The sequence below is a fragment of the Bacillus rossius genome, chromosome 3 (genome assembly GCF_032445375.1).
Source record: "Bacillus rossius redtenbacheri isolate Brsri chromosome 3, Brsri_v3, whole genome shotgun sequence".
Lineage (NCBI taxonomy): Eukaryota > Metazoa > Arthropoda > Insecta > Phasmatodea > Bacillidae > Bacillus > Bacillus rossius.
In genome coordinates this window covers 61,299,267-61,322,347 of record NC_086332.1, presented here as the reverse complement: position 1 = coordinate 61,322,347, position 23,081 = coordinate 61,299,267, and the positions used below count along the sequence as shown (strand labels likewise).

The following is a 23,081-nucleotide window of genomic DNA, read 5'->3' as shown; positions in this document are numbered from 1 at the left end:
ATACTGATGCCCATGGAGTTGAAGAATCATTGAAGAATACTGTATGCCTTTCCTAATGTGTGACCTAGATATTCGTTGGTAACACTGTGGTCTATGGTAGCTGTGTCATCTGCGTACATTGTGAATTTCACATGGTGGGGTACCAGTATGTGACAAAGTAACAAGGCAAATAGTAAAAGGGTAGTATGGTACCTTGTGGAATTCCCATTCTTAATGAGAAGCACTCGGAGAGGTTAGTGTCCACTTGAACCCTGAATGTCCGTTGTGTGAAAAATAACTGAATTAATTGCAGAAGGGAGTATGGGATTCCCGCTGAAATGAGTACCGCCAGTAATTTAACATGGTGGATAGAGTCAAAATCATGTTGCAGATCCAAAAACAGAAGGCAATTTGTCTGTTTCTTGGAGAATTTTTCTTGAACTACCCTAACAACACTTGCTAGTATTTGCATGGTAGAGTGAAATGTGTAAAAGTCAATTTGAAAATGTGGAAGTAATTGCTTTTCATTCTCCTACTGTAGTAGGCATCTGAAAATGATATGTTCAACAAGTTAGCTTATGCAAGAAAGCAGGAAATTGGGATGCTAGATGTGGGGATGTCTGGCGATTTATTAGGCTTCAGAATTGGCATTATTAAGGTTTGTTTCCAGATGGTAGGAAAATGTCCAAACTGAAGCATGGCCTTAAATAAACACATGCAGTATATGAGTGTTTTTCTGGGTAATAGGAATAACGGTGCATTTGAATTTCTAAATCCCCTGGCGCAGTACTTTTTCTAAGTTGCGACAAGTGGTAGGCCTACCACAGCTCACCCGGCATAACTAGCCACACATCTGGTGTGTCGTGCAAATTGCATGAAAGCCATGTCTGTGACAGTCTAGGAATATCTGGTGGGAGAAAGGTATCTTCAAATGTCCAGACAAGGATGTCTACCCTCTCTCCTGCCATCTCGTATGGGTGGATTCTTGGTGGGTTTGGAATCATGCGACTAATGAACGTCCAGATGAGGTTGTTACAAACAGACAAGGGAGGCTAGTCGGCGCTCAGTTTCTAATGCTCGCCAATACCGAAACAATATGCGGCATCTTCATCGTAGAAGTATGTAGCCATGGCGGTGCAGGGGGTCGTTTGTTCATTGCCAAAGCGAGAGAGAGAGAGAGAGAGAGAGAGAGAGAGAGAGAGAGAGAGTGTGTGTGTGTGTGTGTGTGTGTGAGAGCGCGCGCGCGCGTGTGTTCGGTCGCCCTGCGCGAACCCTTTCGGCGCCCACCCCAACTTGAGCAGTAGAGACTTCATATTTTTAAATAATGTAGTTAATACTGATGACACCTGTTGGGGCTCTCTCTGGTCACTTAGGCCATTACTGCCCCTTGCCGTGGTGTCGACGTGTGCAGTGCAGTGCGCCGACCAGCCCGCGCCGCAACAATATATTGATAGACACGAGACGGCGCTATCGATGCAGACCGAGGGAAAGCTTCGCCGATTTATGGATATAAATTCGGTAACAATTTACAGTAATAATTTTAAAAACCATGGAAGGTTTGTTTTCTCTGGTAAAAATTGTTCACTGTGCAATTATGCCAAACTAGTTGGCCTGTCCGGTCTTTTGGTTTTGGCGCGTGGAATTCGCGCGGGAATGGTCTGGGCAGCTGGGCCTGCGGCCTCGCTAGTAGAACTCAGCCCTCTGGGAGGGACGCACGCGCTGGGACACGTGGAGCCTTCGCCAAAAACTCAACGCGCGCCAGACGAGCTTCTCTCATACACCGGACAGGTCAGCTACTGGAGCAGCACCATGTACGAGATTGGTTTGTAAAATTAACCCCACGAGTGTACTTCGTTTATTTCCGTACATTCTGAACATTCCTAGTGTGACTAATTTCTCCTCTCTCTTTCTCTCTCTCTCTGTGTGTGTGTGTGTTGTGGAGAGAAGGGGGGGGGGGGGGGGGGCGTAATCACTGATTGGCACCAGGCACAACCACAATCATTCAACACCTATCCGCGAAGCAATGGGTTGGACGTCAATACTTAAATAACTGTAATATGTAATACTGAAAACTAAATTAACATGTAATTTTTAAAGGGTTTAAATATTTATGTTTAATTGTCTGTCATATCTATCTACTAACGGTAAATTCAGCACTTCCTGCGGCCATGATACCCAGGACCCGCGGAGTCTCTTCTGTTCGCCATGCAGGGTAAGACACATTTCATCACCTCGTCGACTTCAACTATTGCTCTCAACTGATCCGTTAGTATACATTGAAGCTACTGGTAAACCACTGTATTTTCAATCAAATAATCATTCCTTTAAACCTTTTTTATTTAACATTTGAAGCTTACACCGGTCGCAGACTGTGTAACTTAATTAATTAAAGCTCCCCCGGAAGTTTTGTATTATTCGACGAACTTTCAATTTCGGGGCCGGTCCAAGTGTTGTCCTGGTCAGCATGAAAGCTTGATTATGTGCTGTTTTTTTTATGCATTGTCAGTGTATGTGCCGGCACCATTCAAACTCAATATTCACCCGACTCGTTGCACTCAATTCTCGACCACAAGTTTTCCAGTACAGAGACAGAGGTGTGTCCGGCACCACAAGACTCCACAAGCATCGTCTTCGCCGTAACATAGCGTGCCCGCCGCTGAGAGCGGGCCGATGTGTGCTAGAAGGGGAAGTCGAGCCTAGCTACACATGGGTAACGTCACGGCCCTGGGAGAGAGTCGGTAGCCAGGTCCACGTGCCCATCCATGTGGTGGCGCCCAAGGTCAACACGTACGCCGATCCGAACCTCCCAACCCCTCCAAGACAAGGTGATGGCAACTATTATGTTTGATGGGAATGAAACCTTCAATAAAGAGTAATGCACATAAAAGAAGACGAAAAATCCATTAGCCAGTAGTTTACTCCACAGGTGATACACAATTTGAAGAAAAACAGAAGTCCTTTCTGTGGGACATAATAAACCACATTTAATCAAATTAATAAGAGAAAAAATAGTTGATGGGACACTTAAGGTTTTCTCATGTGGATAGTGATGCTAACTTAGACATTGCAAAGACTGCATTTAACAGTGCTCAGAAACCACATTCCTTCATGCTCATTGGAATTTATACTGACCTGTTAATTCTCCTATATTACGTTTAAGCTACTGGTAAACCACTGTATTTTCAATCAAATAATCAGTCAAAAAACACCACATAAGTGTATCTTGACTTGAAGTCTATTCTTGGGAGTGAGTAATGTACAGAGTTAATTATTCATGCATTTACAGGATGTGATTCCACCTCTCATATTTATGGGATTGGTAAAAAGTGGGTATTCGAAAAACATTTAAGAGCTAATCATGTCCTTTATTCCTGTGAGAATGCTTTCACTTCACCAGGTATAATCCCAGCTAAAATATCAAGTCTTGGCAGACAAACAATGCTTGTTATTTTTGGCTACAACAGTAAAAGTTCTTTGGAAGTCTTGCAGTACCAGACACTTACGAACAAAATGGTCAGCACAGCAAAGTTTGTTCTTTCAGAATGTCTTCCTCCAATTGAGTCTTCCAATAACAAATTCCATTGTTTAAGAGGGTACTTACTACTAGACCATGATATGGATAAGTTCAGCAAGCGTAATGAGTCCTGTGGATTGGGGTTGGAAACATGGTGATAAACTTGTACCAGTAATGTTTGATAGAAAATGTGACATCACAGACACACACACAACAGAAAATAATACATTGTACTTGTAAAACCAGTATTAACAATTGTAACTGCAAAACAAAAGGACTTCAATGCAGCCCTGTATGTGAATCTTCCCTATTTATGGATTGTGCCAACCAAGAGTAAGATGAACTAGAAAACAGTGATGACTAAAAAGCAGTAACTTGTGACATTTATACCACCACACTGTTACACATTTTCATAGTCAAATTATACATTTACTTTGAAAAAATAGATAGGTATATTATACTTAAAATTGTCATGTGTACATTAGAGAGCACCATTGGGCTGGATTAGAAAATTATGTACCTACATCTGCCAAATTCCCATCTCTGTCTAGCATCATATTTTACAATACACACAAGCCAGAGTAATTCTCACTCAGTTATTCCTCTTATTTCACAAGCAATTCAGAGTAGACTCAGAGCAATTTGACTGTGAAACAGAAACTGTGATTTTCTCAGAGAAGTATTAGTTTTTACTTCTTTTTTCACTGCAAGACATGAATATGGTCGGTCCGTAATCTCACATAGGTATAAACATCTCCAAATTACAACGAAAATGTTTGAGATAATAGATAATACATACCTTAATATTGTAAATAATGCTTATCATAATGTTTAGAACAAACAATTACAAGGATATGAAAAATAATAATACAGGTATAATTGTTTTTCAAAAACTCATAGTGAAAGGTATTTTCAGTTTACGTGTTCCTATCTCTCTCAGTTTTAAGAATTGTTTCTAGAAGTTTGTGTATGAAAGTCAAAATTACAGTGTGTCAAAAGTATGTTAAATACTAATCTAGAGACTAGACCGGGTAATGATGTGTAAACAAATTCAAATGTAATATTTATATTTGCGTGTAAGGTTTTGTGCAGACGGTGACAATATACTTCGACAGGCACAATATCACACTTTATATAAATAACTTAACTAAAATAATTTATGTTAAGATACATATGGAATTTGTTATCACTCTCGACTTCAAAACATCTAACAATTCTCTCATTTGAGTAAGTTATCTTTAAGATAAAATGTTAATTACTTGTGTATTATTTCTTTTAAACTAGCTTCAGTCCGGCAGAGCGTGGACTGCTGGGTACGCAACTTGCAGTACCAGTCAACCAAAATAGCAACATGTTCTTTCAATATCAAGTTCCATCTATATTATCTAATATTATTTAGTTCGGGATCGCGATTCCGGGATTTGAAGGATAAATCTAAAGATGAACAAGTACACGGTCGTTCTATACAAAGAATATGTTCGATAGCCTAAAAGATTCTAGTTCAGTGAAAATTGTTCGTCTTGTTTAAATCGTAATTCGTGAGGATACTTCTTTAATCAGCAAGTCTTCGGGTGATGGGGTAAGGGACCAAACCTTGCTGCAGGATACCCACAAGACGTGTAGGTTCTCGGAGAATCCTTGGTTCGCCTCAGTCAGGACTGCGAACTCGGTGTTGCTCCTCCGGTCTCTAGCGGGCAGCAGGAATACGCGCCGTCACGACTCCATCCTTCGGGCTGTGGGCGGCAACTGGGCTGGACTGCACGACGGTCATCCTTCCCGGGCTCGAACTGCGACTTTTCATTCTTCGACTGAATTCTTCTTTCTTCAGGATGATCAACGGCATCTATTCTTCGTAGTTTCAAAGCAATTTATATACATTGGACGATCTCTTGAATCTGGATATTCGTCGACCTCTCTTCTTAAATAATTGTTTGAATTTTTGACGTCTGAATCTTATCTTCGTTGATTCAAATTAGCAGTTCCTTCGAAATCTCATTCAATATTAGCATTAATAAACATTTTCAATTCTTCTATAAATATTCCATTATCAATTAATGTCGAAGTCGTTGCGTTTCTAGATGTTGCCTTCATCGAGTCTCAATTTGTTCTAAAAGAATCTTTTTCCCGTTACTAATAAACGACTTTCTTACGTTTTGTTGATTAGACAAAACTAGTAAAATTACTACCCGTTACTGTCGTTGTTCCTCTTTAAATTAATATTGACTTCAAAAAAATACTGCTATCCTAGCCTTGACAATAATTTAAAATAAAATTAGCATAGAGTAATACATAGACAAAACGATAACCAAAGAAATTTACAGTTTGAATTGATCATAGATTACAAATATAAACATACGGAATAAAGTGTAACTAAACAAAATAAATAATAAAGGAAATTAAATATTTACTTTCTATAAAGGTAAATATTGCCTTTATAATAGCTAACAAAGAACCAAACAATTTCATTTAAGAAATAAATTTATTGTAAAACATATAACAAACATAAATAATGCATAAAGGTAAATTACTCAAGATATGTATTGACTCATAACCTTTTTTTTCCTCACCCCGTTAAGGGTTGGTATACTATCATTTAAGAGCCGTTTCTGAAATTTCAACTCAATACCTCCTTTGAACTTGTTGTTCTGGCACTAATATTTTCCATGGATATTTACTATGTGTAATATAACATGTGTAAAAGTTATGCAGGTGTTTGCCATTATTATAACTTGTGCAACTTTTTACATCCATTATATTGCACTCAGTAAAGATCAGTTGAAAATTGTAATGCCAGACAACAAATGCAAGGGAGGTATATGGTTGACATTTCAGACATAGCCCTTAAATAAATGGCAGTAATGATAAAAACAAAATCGACACTACATATGACACCAAGCCTTAAACTGAATCAACAGTATATCTAAAAAAGCCCTGTACTGCTCTACTAATATTGATGTTTCTAGGTTTTTTTTTACTTTCTTAAATTATTTATACATACTTACATACATAATTAATTTCACTGAATTTATTACTGTAAGGGATTTCTAATTTTTTTAGAGCAGGCTGAACACATGTCTTGCTGAACAAAGGTGTCACAAAACATAGAAACATCGATTCCAGAATGAATGGCAATGCTTTGAAATCATTGAACAAAATACAAGGTATCTTGAAAGAGTGAATGGTTCTATATCTAATCGCAATCAACCGATAAGACATGTTGGGGTCAGCAGTCTACTAGCAGATTGAGTGACTGTAATGCAAACTGGCACGAGATCGGTGGCTGACTCTATGACTTTAGCAGAGAAATAAGAAAGGACGCTGTCAAATTACTCTGCACAAATTTGGGTACATGGAAGATCAGGTCCTGATTTGTGCCACATGAGCTCACGTGCTGAAAGCAAAATGCTTACTGAGACAGAAAACAGACAAAGGCCACAACCAACATTTGGGATGGACTCCAGCTAAATGAGGGGGAAGGGGGCAAACTAACACTAAGAATGGAACATACGCAATGCTACAACCAGCAGAAGTTACTAATGAAATGCCACGGGGAAGGTAGACTTTCTGACAAAAACTAAAGTGACAGAAGAGACACTAGTAAGTGTGATATGAAAAACAATGATGCAGTTCACCACACTCAGTTATACCTCTTGCATGTAAATACTCAATTGAACTTTCAATTAGCCTTTTTGTTTTCCACCAAACCTGTCTACTCAATGATCCTCACAATATGAGGCTTTTTCTCGTCAACAATGCATAGAATACACTAATTACATAAAAGTCCATTAACAAAATGACATCAGTAACAATAATAACAACAGGACATAGTAAATAATATTCATACCCTTATTTACAACAGATTCTCCCCACATTGAAGGTAGTTTGAGCCTAAACGAAACGTCTACATGATGCCAGGGGGCTGGCACGATGCTTGATTCGCCGACGAGCAGCTCTCGCCCATGACGCTGGCCCCGTTAATGAGCCGCTGCCGCTCACGGTACATGCTCACGCGCATGTTCTCCAGCTGGTGGTAGCGACACAGCTTCAGGATGGCAAACACGGTCAGGCCGACCCAGCAAGCCCAAGATGCCCACGCACCAAACTGTGCCGTGCCCATCTCGATGTAGAACCCTGTCGTGTCGATGCCATCCTTCTTGTCGATGGCCTTGCCTGAGGCTACTTCACAGCTGCAACATGAACCAGCACGCTGTTCTCTCAGCAGTGCACACGTTTGTTTTGGCTTCCATTTAATTTTTATTTTGAAACTCATATAAAAACTATAAGGAGAAGGGCTGTAAGTAATGAAAATCCAACAAGTATCACATTATGGTAATTTTCAATCAACAAAATATATATTAAATTTACTTTGATTATACAAGGTCTGGTGAGGTATACTACTCTATAGTTTTTTTTTCCCTACTGCCGTCACCCGACCTCTGTGAAAGGCCCGGGGGGTACCTGACGGGCGCTACGGGCGTCGCGATGCTCTTGTTGTCCGGAGGGGCGCCAGGCTAGCGGGCTGCTAGGCTGTTGGTGTGGGATCGTGGGTACTCTGCCCCTGTGTGCCCCGCCAGGTACACGGCTTGAATGTAACCTGAATGGTTCTACGCTTGACTGTGAAGGCCGCTCGGCCGTGTGGAGGACGGGGAATTACGGAAAATGATATATGAGTTGGCGAGAATACATTTAATTTGTGAGTTTCACCGGGGGTCCATGTGGGTACACGGTACACTCTACAAGTCCGCTCCGCGGTTCAGTCCCGCTACAAAAATTCTCACCAACACTAAACACAACACTACGTGACAATGGTTAACGCGGCAGTCTCGCGGGACGTGGGTCGATGCTCGCTGGAGACGGCCAGCGCCGAAAGTTAACGGGTGCAGGGGGGGCTCTATGAGCGGGCTCCTAAATTCGGCGAAACACTTACGTGTGTGCAGCCGGCAGGCATATGCACGGCGTCCTTAAGTATAAACACTTTCGCTGGAGTCGGCCAGTACCGTACGTTCTGTGATACGATACGTCGCGGTATCACGATGAAGACGGTCGGGATAGGCCCGGTTCCGTAAAATACGCGCCGAGTCGACGTGGGCAGCGATGAATTAATAAGAGGTTTTAAATTTAAAGATTTAGTATAGAATAAAATAATCAAAGAAAGAAAACTTGGATGCTGCCCACGGACACACGTCTGTTCCCGGCGCGGAGTGGTTGGAGACTGCCGAACATGGCCGCCTCGCAAGGAAGAGAAACTTTCTCTTCTTTGTGAGTCGATGTCAAAAAACTTATATTAATTGAATTTACTCTATTACCAGTTAAAACATGTTCCAGGTGCCCAATTAAAATGTAGCACCTGGTAATTGGGTGCTTAAGGCTTAACAATGGTTTTAATGTATTTAATTATTTAAATTGTGACATCAAGTTGGCGACTGTAAATTTACTAACATATTGTCCCACTGTGAATTGTTTTAGAGGGATTTCTCCTATTCTGACTTGATCATAGTCACGGGCATTTTAATTAAGGCCAGTGGCCGCGGTGACGGTTAATGAGGTTTATTGTCTGCTCCGTGCGTGGTGTACTCGCCCGGAGTGGCTACGACGCACTTATTACATGTCGGGTAATTAGTAATTTCGTACTAATGGCTTTTCCCTTAATTATTGAATTATGGGTTCGAGCCTCCGGGGTTCCGTACCTTTAAATTTCATTATGTCTATTGGGGTCACGCCCGAGGCGCTCGCCTGACTCAATCCGGCTGGGCAAGGGGCGCGCTCCGAAAACGGGATACGGTACTGGCGGTGCGGAGCACGGGCTTAAAGGCCATGGTCGGTACGACGTCACTACTTTCAATTTGTAGGAACACTAATGACTTAAAAATTTCTGTACCTACTTTAGGTAATAAAGTGATGGCAATTATGGACTTAATTGATATAATTTACTGATGCTATAACTTTTAAAGTCTCAATTAACTATGAAAATGTACAATGAAAAAAAAAACACATTCAGTGGTACTAAAGTAAAATTAATTTTGTAAATATTTAAGTAAATAAGCCTTATATGGAAATGAACAGTTGAGTCATGAGTCAAAAATATTTTTTTATCTTTTATCTATACTAATATTATAAAGCTGAAGAGTTTGTTTATTTGTTTGTTTGAACGCGCTAATCTCAGGACCCACTGGCCCGATTTGAAAAATTCTTTCAGTGTTGGATAGTACATTTATCGAGGAAGGCTATAGGCTATATTATATTATCAATAACATTAGGGATCCTTACTAAAAGTCCGATTTAGAATCAAATGCGTTGGAGGGGGTTATATACAACATGCAGTACACGTATGAAGTGTGTGTTGACAATGCCACACACGCTAGAAGTTTATTAAGCGAAATACCACTCACTGACTCACTCATCACGAGATCTCTAAAACTATACACCCGATTGACTTGAAATTTAGCATAGTTACTCATTTTGTGATGTAGACGCTCACTAAGAACGGATTCTGTGGAAATCCGATCCCAAGGGGAGTTTCGGGGGCGTAATATATCAAAATTTCCAGTTTTTGGTAGGAAATCACTATGGCAACAGCTGTTGCTTTGTTGATGCTTGATTCGTCTCTATGGCAACGACTATTTCATTGTTAGTGCAGTCCTCATCACCGTTAAAATTTTGTGGGTACTTTAAATATCAAAAATTGCCCTTTTTTTCAGGTATATATATTTTACAGACTTGAAACTTCACAGTAATGTTCCTTATGTTACGCAGGATGACATTTTCTGAAAATTAGATCCCATGGGTGGTTAAAACCAGGCAACAGTGGGTACTTTGTCTGCATGAGAACAGGATTTTGCATTGTTCATGCCTTCTGCATCTCCATGGTAACGGGCATCGCACGGCAGTGGCGTACCCACAAGGAGGGGCATGTATAATGAGCGGCGCAAGAGTGATCTGCCTGTAGACTGCCATAGCGAAGTACGGGTACATCAGTTGTACGTTGCGTGCACGAGTCGGGAAACCATCGGTGCTATTCATTTTCTCTCCGGTACATTATACAGCATTGTAATAAATTTTCACTGAATTTTTTTTTATTTACCATTACTATAAATGGGAGATGTGGCTTAATTATTTCCATTAGTATAGCCGTGCGAAGCCGGGTCGGGCAGCTAGTTCCTGATAAGATGTTATGACTTTTTTTTTTAATCCAAAGCATTTGAATAAATTTAACAAAGTTGTGATCAGCATGATTAATTTTGTTAGGAATCAGAGGAATAAAATCAATAATTTTCTTTCCCCCGAACTTATAATTCATGAATAGTAAAAATTCACAAGATGTTTCCAACCCGAGGCAGGGTAAAAATGTATGGAACATGGCTGGTGCTCATTGGGAGCCAACTGTTCTATTCAAAGGACCAACTGACTAAACTTAGTTCTAAACATTTCTGCCTGTTTAATGTGTTACCACATTCAGTCTTATCATTATTACAATTTTATCTTCCTTAAAAATAATCAAAACTCTTTAATGCTCTGAATTTTTAATATTGTCTGTAAACAGTTTAAATAAGGCACATGTGTATTAATACAGCTGGGCTGATGCAAAATATCATGCTGGACCATCATCCTGATCCATCAGTCAATATTTTAGTTTTCGATGGTTTCTGAATATCAGTCCAGGCAAATGCTAGAACTGTTCCCTACTACTGGAAATTCCCGATTCCTTTCCCGGTTTCCCTGACTTCTTAAGTAATTGTTTGTCTCTAATAACCTCATTGATGACAAGATTTAAAAAAAAACAAATGCACTTACACTTTTGTAGTGAAAACAAAATCAAAACAGCAAGCATTTAGCAAAATTATTTTAGGTTACTTTGTAGACCCAAACTGCATTTCCTCCATCATATACACTAACCCATCACAAAATACTTAGTAATTACATACAAAAATTAGCTACTTACGAGGGAAACCTCTGAGTCATTTCATCACACCAAACGAGAAATCCTAATGTGATCATCATTGCTGCCAGAACCACCATAGCACACAGGAAGATATTGGCCACAACGTCAATAAATGCTGAAAGAAAAGAGCTGTAACAAAACATTAGCATTCAATTAAGAGCATTTTTATATTAATAGTATGTCATTTTCATGGGACAATATCTTCTAAAGCTGTAGAACAGAGCATTATTTCATTAAAGCTACTTTTGTTCAACTATATTTATGTGATAAAATTTCGTAGTGTCTGAAATACAAAGAAGTAATTTTTCTGACACTGCTGGCAAACCTTAGATCTTGTCCATCAGGAAATTAAAACTACTAAAATAATTGGTGCAATAATGGTGGTTATGTTATCGAATTAAATTAAATGCAAAGAATAACGTGCTACACATGTTTTACTCTGACGACAGAATGACGGGACTTTAAAACTGTATGTATTTAACAAACAGCTAAGAAATTAATACAACATGAAAGCAGTGATTTTGCATGAACATGAGTGAATGCATGTATTTCATTTCCCTTAAAATTCTGGAGTGAGATAGTATCAGCCAAACCAAAGCTGCTGTTGAAATAGATCTATAACTTGCTGCACCCTGCTGATTAATTTTACTAGGCATTAGACAAGCAGAAAATCTGGGTAAAGAGCGGGATGAGTTTATTAAACCATTTCTATCCATAACAGTGACACTGCTGAACTACGTAAGAACTCAACATCTTTCTAAAGTAAAACTCCTCTGACATAACTATAACTGGGGCCATGACTGCTAAAGGCCCTATGACACGATGACAGTGCAATGTGCAAGGATATATTTGGACTGCACTGCAAGCTGCTGTGCAATTTTCGGTGGAAGGTTTAGCTAATGAGACAATCAAGTAGTAGCAGTAGGGTGCTCCTAGTGATGCAAGTGATAGTTATATTTATAGAAATTGTTTAGTTAAGAGGCCACTCCAGTGTTTCAGGGGCACTACGCAACCCACGTTAACCTCATAAGATTCAATGCTATTTTTATTTTGCTTATAACTAATTAACTAATAAATATTTCGAAATGATGCTTGCTTGATATGTAAGACAACGATGCACTTATCAAAGCCCCTTTCTTCAAAAAAGTGCATAAATTATAGTTTTATACTAATCTTTACTAATATGAATAAGTGTATTGTCTAGGTTTGAACCATAATTTATGCACGTTTTTGAAGAAAGGGGCTTTGATAAGTGCATCGTTGTCTTACATATCAAGCAAGCATCATTTCGAAATCTATATTAGTTTATTATTTATAAAAAAATTAAATTGCATTGAATTTTATGAGGTTAACACGGGTTGCGTAGTGCCCCTGAAACACTGGAGTGGCCTCTTAAAGCTAGACTGTGGACTCTGAAGCTGTTACACTATAAAAGGGAGAGTATCTGTGTTTAACACCAAATCTGCAAACTACCATGATATAACCATCCAAAATAGTCCTTTGACAGATATAGCAAAATATGTGTGTGAAGTGAGTCCAGAAACCACAGACTCGGAGGTTAAATCAAGACTTTTCATAAAAGTAGGATAAATATTTTAGCATTTGTTTAAAATCTCACCTCCCACACGATTAGCTAGGCGTACACCAGTCACATTCTATGTGTGACAGCTTCTTCCATAGAAACGTCTACCACAGCCTGAATGCAAGGCCACATTGAGGGTTTCATAAAAATTTTATCGCAGCCTGTAAGAATATAACCACTCATAGGGTGAAGGTCACAGGTTCAACTCAACTCTCGGCAAGACTTAAAATTATGAGCACTGAGTCTGAAGTGAATTAATGCATTAGGGCTTAACATCTCATCGATATCAAGGTCATTGGAGATGAAGAGGGGTGATGACATGATAGCATAGCACTGATGGAATGAATGGATGATGGCAACAGGTATACCCCAGCTTACGACATCATCTGCCACGTTTCAACCATTTGCAGTGACGTGCAATGAATTATTTTCAAGATTGATTTCACAAGTTTATAAATTAATGCAAATGCATTGTATAAGCTGAGAAAATAAGTAATTTTTTTTTTTAAACACAAATATACCTAATGTACTGCCACACCAAACATACTGTCAAGTGATAATTTGTGGTATGGGCAAGTAACACGACAGGAGCCTTTCGAGGCAACCCTCAATTAGTATTATCTTTGCCTGTGTGCCTCCAAGACATTACAAGTGTCAGCTACCATGATCTGTGACATTCTGAATAACAATGAGTGGTTATAAAGTGGTTCTAGTCACCAAGACTTTGGCTAGGACAGTAGTTAAGATGATTTAGAACAACTGCTACCGAACCACAGTGATTATCATACTTAAATGTTAACATTTAAATTTCCCCTGAGTGCTGACTACTTGCCTGTCTGTTCCTTTGTAGAAGAACATGGACATGCGATATATCTGTACAGCAGACACAACGAACAACAACACACCCACAAATATGGTGTAGTTGCAGTATGCTTGCGATGCCCACTGCACACTGAACTGGCCATCTGTCTCCTGCCACACGCCAGTGGAGAACAACAGGCAGTGGCCCCTATGAACACAAAAACAGCTCAGCTGTTCAAGTATAACAACAGATACAATCCGCCTATTTGTTTATACAAAGAAGAAGCTTGTCCTAGTTGTCGGCATGCACATTTCTTCCTGAGGACTGTTTTATAACCATTACTGAACAAAAAATAATAATTAAAAGCCTATAAGTTACACACCTCAAACTCAACAAAGCTGTAAAAATACATCCAACAAAACCCTGGCTAAAACATTTATAATGATGCCAAACAACTATTGATAAACAGATAACATGATTTATCACATGTGGCTCTTGAAAGACTTTTCACAGAGATCAGTTTTTTTGTTTGAGAAGATTAATATTTACTTTCTAAATGTATGTATGATAGCCTGCTGAATGTGTTTATAAAATATACCACAGATTTGTTAAAATTAATTCTCATGGCATTAATTTGTGATTTAACAATTTTATTGATGTGTAACATGTTAGCTCTAGGTACATGGCATTTAGTGAGAGTAATTTCGTGAATGCGGAGGAAGTCATGGAACTGCAATGTGTAACAACCACAGTGCTGCCATCCATGACATCTTCACAATTTTAATTTTTTTACCATTAATAATAATAATAAAAAAACAGTTGTTACAATCCAGACCTAATCGATCCCAAGCTACAAAGAAAAATTAAACCAGTGTTTCCAAGAACCTAATAAATAGAGTACATATAGCATATTTATATCTTTATTTCATTATTCCTGTGTATAAGCCATATGAATCTGATCCACACACTGACCAGCAGTTACTCATCTCGATAATAGTGGTAAACCAAGTCTGAGAGATACACCTGTCCAGGGGCATAACTGGGGGGGGGGGGGGGGTTAGGGGTTCAAAGCCCCCCCCCCCCCCCCCTTAGCACTAAATCTTTAATTAATTTCTTATTCATCACTCAAACAAATTTCATATTAAAATTAATAAAATTTTTACCATTACAATATTTAAATTTAAGTACCGAAAACTGCTAAAATAGCACTATTTTACACCTTAAAATCCAAATTTTCCCGGGGGAGGACCCCCGGACCCCCGCTTTAATACGGGGGTGGGGGGCCATGCTTCTTAACACCCCCCATACACAAATCCTGGCTACGCCACTGCACCTGTCTTGGGCCAATAAGTTTCAGAATTGATAGCAGCAGATCACAGCAGCTTAGTGAAGCAAATAGTATGATAAAAGATAAAATACTGGTAAAATGAACTAAGTGTGATTAATAACAAAAAAAAAATTGGCATCTACACAATATAATTTGCTGAAAGAGGCATTGAAATACTGGTTATTTTTCCTATAGTAATAACTGAACCTATGTTTAGTATGTGATTGAAATTATTTTTTTAATGTGAGATATTTTAAATATTTTTTGTACATATTTTAACAAGTTACGATAACCTAGACGTGTCAAAACCTAGGCAACCATGATTTTATATTATTTTAAAATGTGGCTGACCGAACCTAACCTTTTGCTTTAGTTATGATCATGTAGCCACAGCAGAAAAATCCTAGGATAATTTTTCCCCCATTTGGATCATGGTTATACCAGGTTCAGGGGTTAATTTCAGTGGGAACGCAAGGGAACGGCGTTCCCTTACCTCCCAAGAGTGCCGGAACGCAAGGGAACGCACTTAAAACTAAAAGTTTAAAAAACAATTACGTTGGATCAATATTATGCTTTGTTTGCGAGTGACTCGTAAGCAGGTAGGAAGCGCCCGTACAAGCCGTTGTGAGCTGTGTTGTGATGAGTCATGCACAGAATCAGGGAGGAAGGTGACTGGTGAGTCATCCTCGTCCGCGCCTCTCTATAACATAACAATGCCCACCCCTTCCTCCCCTCCATTCTTTCGCCGCGCCACCGCCCCCGTGATCGTTGGAGTTTAGTCAGTTTACAACAGGTGCGTTGACTTGACCTTGACGCCGTTTCGCGTTTAGTTACAAGTTGCATTGTGTTCGATGATTGTGTTCGTTTTTATACTTATTAGTGCTAGTGCAGCTAAATAGTTTGACTATGACTACCAGAAAATTTGTTGATTTTTTTAAACCTAACCCTAAGAAACAAAAAGGTTAGGTGAATTCGGAAGCATCAAGTACGACTTCAATTGTTAATCAAGATAAAAAAGAAGACGCAATCGGAATCAAGGAGGATAATTGCGATTACCTTTCCCCTTCGACTTCCTCGTCGGACAAAACAGTATCCAGGTTGGAGGGTTTGGGATCTGATACAGACGAAGCTAAGGTTAGTATAGAAAATAATGATTTTGTTGGGGGTGAACAGCCAGTTTGTTGGTCTGTAGAACAAACTGTTGAATTCAAAGCAAAAAATCCATGGTTAATTGTGAACAGAGAACTAGGTTGCAATGTTTGCAGAAGCGTGAGTACTCTAGGTGCCGGGAAAACGAAGGGCCTAAAGATTAGCGAAGAGTGGGTTTTAGGAACTATTACCGCTTCCGGAAACAATAAGAAAGACCAGCAATCCTCTCTTAGGAAAAATATATTTTTACACCGTGGGTCTCGAGCTCACTCTTTAGCTGAAAAAATACTCAATGAAGCAAAGAAAGATACAATGAAAAAAGCTGTTGCTTCTATGCATCAAGAGCAGCAAATTGTAACTGAGCGCATTTTCCGCACGGCTTATAAGCAAGCCAAATTAAATAGGCCATTCTTTGAGTTTGAAACTGAAATTGATATTCAAATAATGAATGGTTTAGATATGGGCCGAATCCTCCATTCAAATGTCGCTTGCTCCAATATAGTTCATCATATTTCTGATGAAATGAAATCAGACTTAATAAATGGCCTAATCAAGTCAGACTCTAAATTTTCCCTGCTTTTAGATGAAGCCACTTCAGTTTCAAACAAAAATGCTTTGGTGGTTTATATCAGAACTGTTCTAAAAGGAATGCAAAACCCTATGACAGTGTTCTTAACACTTTTTGAACTAAATAGCACAACATCAGCTGGTATATTACAAGAACTTTTAAATCAGTTACAAGCATTAGGTCTAAGCTTTGAATTCATAAAAGACCACATGATTGCTCTAACTTGTGATGGTGCATCAGTGCTACTAGGCAAAAAATCTGGCCTTGCTATGCAGCTTACTGAAACATTCCCCAACTTGTTCATTTGGCATTGTTTGAACCATCGTTTAGAGCTTGCCGTACACGATTCCGTAGAAGAAGTAGCTGGAATCAATCATTTTAAGATCTTCATGGATAAAATTAGAAACATGTTTAGTTGTTCTCCGAAAAATAGCAGGGAGTTGGCAGAAGTTGCTAAAGGACTAGAGGAGCAAATTTTGAAAATCGGCCGTGTTTTAGATACTCGTTGGGTAGCTTCCAGCTTAATGGCGGTGAAAGCAGTTTGGACAGATTTTAAAGCTTTGTACAACCATTTCCTTGAAGCATCTGAAGACAAGCAAAGGGACTCGAAGCAACGTTCGACTTACAAAGGGCTTTGTAGTACATTGTCTTCTACAACTTTCGTACACAACCTTGCATTGATGTACGATGCTCTAGAAGAGTTAGCTGATTTGTCCCTTCAGCTTCAAAAATCAAGCCTCAACCTTATCCAAGCCCACAGTGATATAACACTGTTAATCAAAGTGTTTGAAAACCGAGTTGAAAACATGGGTAGACGTTCAGTGGAAGCTAAAATTGCTATTGACGATTTGATGTTTCAAGATGTTGAACTTTATGTGAGAGCCAAGATACCAAGTATTCCAGAAAAACAGTTCTATCGGAGCCTCGCAAACAACTTGACTTCAAGGTTGCTATCATCTTCAAATGCGTCTGAAAACTACAACACAATCATGAATGACATCAAAGTGATCCACCCCATGTATTGGCCAAAAGACTTATCCATCACCTACGGAGAATGTGAGATCCAGCGAATCTGCGATAGATTTAAGATTAGCAGCTCTCAGGATATAATTAGAGACTTCAGACACTTCAAGCAGGGACTGAAGCCTATGTTAAGTGGAGAGAAACCTACTATTCTTGAGCAGCCGCCGTCGTTTAAGAAACTGATATCCATCATAAATAGCATTGCAGTGTCTAGTGCTGAATGTGAATGTGGATTTTCTGCAATGAATTTAATTATGACTCCTCTTAGATCTTCACTCTACATTAGCACGGTTTGCGATTTATTGCGGATCAGGCTCCTAGGACCTCCTGTGGCTAGATACAATCCCGAGCGACACGTCAAAACTTGGCTGGCGAAGGGACACCATTCTGCACTTGACACCAAGTCAAAACAACGAAGGCAGAAAACGTACAATGAAGACAGCATTGCATTGTGGGAATTTTTTTCCTAAACCCGTTCTTTTTTAATATCTTTTAGAATTTCAGAACATTAAGTTTTCATAAAAATAACTAGGCCTAACTTGTAGTTGTGTTCTAAACTAAAGTTTTCTTAGTTTTCTTTTTGTATTTACAGTTAGTTGTGTATTGAGGTTTTTTTGCAGTTTTCACTTCAAAAAATTAACAAACAACTAATTTTACCAACTAGGCATTGCCTTACAATATTAGACTACAATGACTACAAACCGTACATTGTCATAATAAGTAGATGAAATAACACCTTAACTTTTTAAAATTTCATTAAATTTTTAAAATGAAACCGTGTTACTTCTTTGTGTCATTTATTTTGTGTGTAATTAAACACTTCCTTTTATTTTCCAAGAAGTTGGTCTATTTTGAATGTATAAATATTGTTTTTTTACCCATAATGTAGGCCAAATTTTCTTTGTAAAATATGCAAAATTGTAGTTCAAGCAAGCTGTTATATTCAAAAACATCTATTTACATATGGATATGTATTATTACAACTGTACTGTATATCAATAAAATTGTAAATAAGGCTTTATTTGTTTTTATTTTACCATTCATTAAAAAAGTAATATTGGTAAGCTTCATTGCTTCAAACAAAATGGTCAGTGAAAGTAGTCAACAAGATGTTAATGGAGCAAAGGGTGAACTCAATTTAAATTCATGTTTTTATTTTCTTACATCATAATCAAGCACTTTAAAAAGTAATCACCATTAAAATATCAATTTTTTATAAAAATAATTGTAGTATTATGTCTGGATGGCCTAAAAACGCGGGTTTACAGTTATAATTTTCAAAACTTTTTCCCGGGGGAGGGCCCCCGGACCCTCCTCCTTCCTGGGGGGTATTCCAGACCCCCCGGTCTGAGCATCCCGCTTTAGAGTTCCCACACCTAAAACTTTAGAAATTAAGCACTGACCAGGTTGCCAATGTAGGTGATAACAAAATTGAAAAGTTGTGTTTAGAAGAGTCAGCTACATTTAAAATACATTACAATAATTGTTATAATATTCAAATTCTCTCTATTTTCATAATGTGTACCATAATGGATAATTCTTGATGAGAGGCACTTTTCTGTAAAAACTTACAATAAAAAATTTCAAATAAGTATATATTTTTTTAAATTTACTTCTTTGTTTTACAGTTATAATCTAATAGGGCATTGTGATACTTAATTAAGTTTACTAGTAATTGACCATTTTAAAGATTGGTTATGTTAACTTAGGTAAATTAAAAGTGGCTTCAAATTGTGAAACTAGTTAGTTAGGTACTGAGGTGAAGTTGGCTTTATCCCAGATTTATTCTGCTTCCCCTCCATTCCCCCACTCCAACTACCTAGCGCCAGTGGGCGGAGCTAAATCACAGGATGCCGCCGCAGTGGGCGGAGCAAGCCCGCTGAAGAGCACAACAGAGGGCGGAGCTTAAGTACAGGGTGCCGCAGAAGTGGGTATAGCTTAAACACAGGTTGTCCAAAAATAATTTCAGAATTTCCGTAATTAAATTTTCATTAATATTTAACATCATATCTAATCACAAAAAAATTAGATTATGGTGAACACACCCGTAAAGCAATAGCCAAAAGCCCCTAAACCATTTGACATCACATAATCACGAAATTTGGGTTATTAAAAATTTTTTGAAATAAAAAGAAAGAACGAAGGGATGAAGCTGATATGCTAATATGTTGAATGAAGTGTCAGCTTCACACCCATATTTTAATTTTCGAGCAACACCCCGTACAGCACTGCCCAAATGCCACTAAACCATTTAACATCACATAATCACGAAATATGGATTATTACAATTTTTTTAAGGTAGAAAGAAAGTATGAAGTGATGAAGCTGATATGTTTATATGTTGAATGAAGTGTCAGCTTCAATACCAGATTTTAATTTTCGAGCAACACCCCGTACAGCACTGCCCAAATGCCACTAAACCATTTAACATCACATAATCACGAAATTGGGTAATTACAATTTTTTTAAAATAAAAAGAAAGAACGAAGGGATGAAGCTGATATGCTAATATGTTAAATGAAGTGTCAGCTTCATCCCTTCGTTCTTTCATTTTATTTCAAAAAAATTGTAATGTTTCAAATTTCGTGATTATGTGATGTTAAATGGTTTAGTGGCATTTGAGCAGTGCTGTACGGGGTGTTGCTCGAAAATTAAAATATAGGTGTGAAGCTGACACTTCATTCAACAAATAAGCATATCAGCTTCATCCCTTCGTTCTTTCATTTTATTTCAAAAAAATTGTAATGTTCCAAATTTCGTGATTATGTGATGTTAAATGGTTTAGTGGCATTTGGGCAGTGCTGTACGGGATGTTGCTCGAAAATTAAAATCTGTGATTGAATCTGACACTTCATTCAACATATTAGCGTATCAGCTTTATCCCTTCATACTTTCTTTCTACCTTAAAAAAAATTGTAATGTTCCAAATTTCGTGATAATGTGATGTTAAATGGTTTAGTGGCATTTGGGCAGTGCTGTACGGGGTGTTGCTCGAAAATTAAAATCTGGGATTGAAGCTGACACTTCATTCAACATATTAGCATATCAGCTTCATCCCTTCGTTCTTTCTTTTTATTTCAAAAAAATTTTAATTACCCAAATTTCGTGATTATGTGCTGTCAAATGGTTTAGGGGCTTTTGGTTATTGCTTTACGGGGTGTGTTCACCATAATCTAATTTTTTTGTGATTAGATATGATGTTAAATATTAATGAAAATTTAATTACGGAAATTCTGAAATTATTTTTGGACAACCTGTGTTTAAGCTACACCCACTTCTGCGGCATCCTGTACTTAAGCTCCGCCCTCTGTTGTGCTCTTCAGCGGGCTTGCTCCGCCCACTGCGGCGGCATCCTGTGATTTAGGTCCGCCCACTGGCGCTTGGTAGTTGGAGTGGGGGAATGGAGGGGTAGCAGAATAGATCTGGGATAAAGCCAACTTCACCTCAGTAGTTAGGTTACATTGGCTGCATTAAAAATACTTTATAATAGTGTGAACGGTTGATTAGGTTAGGTTAGCAACATTTCAAATACTTTAAAATTGTGTTAATCAAAGGTTAAGCTAGGGTACCTATTAGATATAGGTACTTTTAAATAGTGTAAACGGTTGGTTGGCTACATTAAAAATACTATAAAATAATAAGGATAGTTGGTTAGGTTAACTTAGCTACATTTTATACTAGTAATTTCTAACAAATCATTCAGATGATTTTACAGTTTTTTATGTAGCTAACTTAACCTACACAACCATACACAAGCCCATTTCACTTCCGCCCCGTTCTCACCAGGAATTATTGCTTCCCTCTTTGTCTCTACTCCCTCTGGGTCTTCCACACATGATCCTCCTCCCTATATAACTTCTTCTGTTCAAACTATTTCCCAGGCTGCCTGGGCAGCTGTGGCTGGGCCGACGAGTGAAGTCGCCCGCCTCTGGGGGCGCATGCGCCCCTGGTTAATAATAACCCAGGAGTTCCCAACCTTTAAATGCGGGCCGCAAGGCCCAAGCACCCAACTCCAGCATGGTTGATTTTTCAGCCCCTCCAACTCTTCTTACCTGGACCCTTCTTCCTCTTGTCCAGTAGTTACCTGCTTGCTTAATGCATGTTATTTGATCCCAGCATGAACCGGCCCAGGGTTTTCCCTGTGTCTATGCAGGTTTTACCTGGGTCACATTAGCTAGCTTTTAAGCTAGGCGACCAATGGGGCGTCAGTCATGGCGCCAATCGCAGCCATGGCTGGCCAGTAAACCCCAATAAGCACACAATGCACGCGCACCTTGTCCTGCATGGTTAAAAACCAGCATGGTACAGTGTATAGGCTTCGGCCTGAGACACACTTAGGTCCTCCCCTAACCTGGACCCTCCCCTACACACTTAGAATTAACTTAGGCTAGGAAAAATTAAAAAAAAAATCTATTTCCCAGCTTCCCCCAGCCCCTCTCCTTTAAAGTCTCACCAGTCTTTCTACTTTCCTTCTTCTTTGCAATGTGCCCCACCCTAGCTTCTTCATCGTCACCCATGGTCTATGCATCTCCTCCTCTTTGCCTTCCCTTCTCCAACACATACTCGTCACCTATCTCACTGCCCTGCGTTGCACCCTTTCCAGCTCATTAATATCACAGTATTTGTAATATGTAACTACATAATCACTAGTTAAAATGGGAAATTACTTAAAGAATGATTGTAAAACGTCAGGAAGCCAATTTTTGTACAGAAAAATGGCTCTCCTTCAGTTATAGCATTACACAAATATGACGAAGAAAAAATGTAATTTGAGCAGAGTAGCGACTTCTGGGTGGAAGGCGAATAATAAATCTGGTGGAAAGTTGATTAACTCACTTAAATTCCTCCTGATGAAAACTCATTGGCACAACAATGCATACAGACAATATAAACGCAATGACATATCCTGCGATTTGGCTTAACAAAAGAACGTTTGTAAGAGCCATAATTGACAAATAATTTAATTGGCGTCTGCTTTCACATCAAACGATATTAAAAATTAAACACAGCTACATTTGATTCTCTGTTCAGACAATAACGTTGACACTTCAATCAGGTGACTTTATGACAACACCCTCTCAATATTTATATTATTGTTTGTGTTCAAGGTGCAAGGCGCAAGCAAAACTTGACTGTTCGTTACAACAGCGATTCGATGTCGCACTAGAAACTGGATAATCAAAATTAAAATAAAAATT

General features: G+C 38.7%; 1 protein-coding gene across 1 annotated transcript; it reads right to left on the bottom strand.

The window, feature by feature from the left end:
* Window positions 1-5,953: 5,953 nt before the first annotated feature.
* Window positions 5,954-22,994, bottom strand: LOC134530771 (transmembrane protein 179). The gene is made up of 4 exons (XM_063365944.1): window positions 22,720-22,994; window positions 13,847-14,023; window positions 11,433-11,561; window positions 5,954-7,680 (listed from the first exon to the last, which is right to left on the bottom strand). The coding sequence occupies exons 1-4, from the start codon at window positions 22,827-22,829 to the stop codon at window positions 7,395-7,397; spliced, it is 702 nt and encodes a 233-aa protein (XP_063222014.1). The 5' UTR covers window positions 22,830-22,994; the 3' UTR covers window positions 5,954-7,394.
* Between the last annotated feature and the right edge of the window lie 87 nt (window positions 22,995-23,081).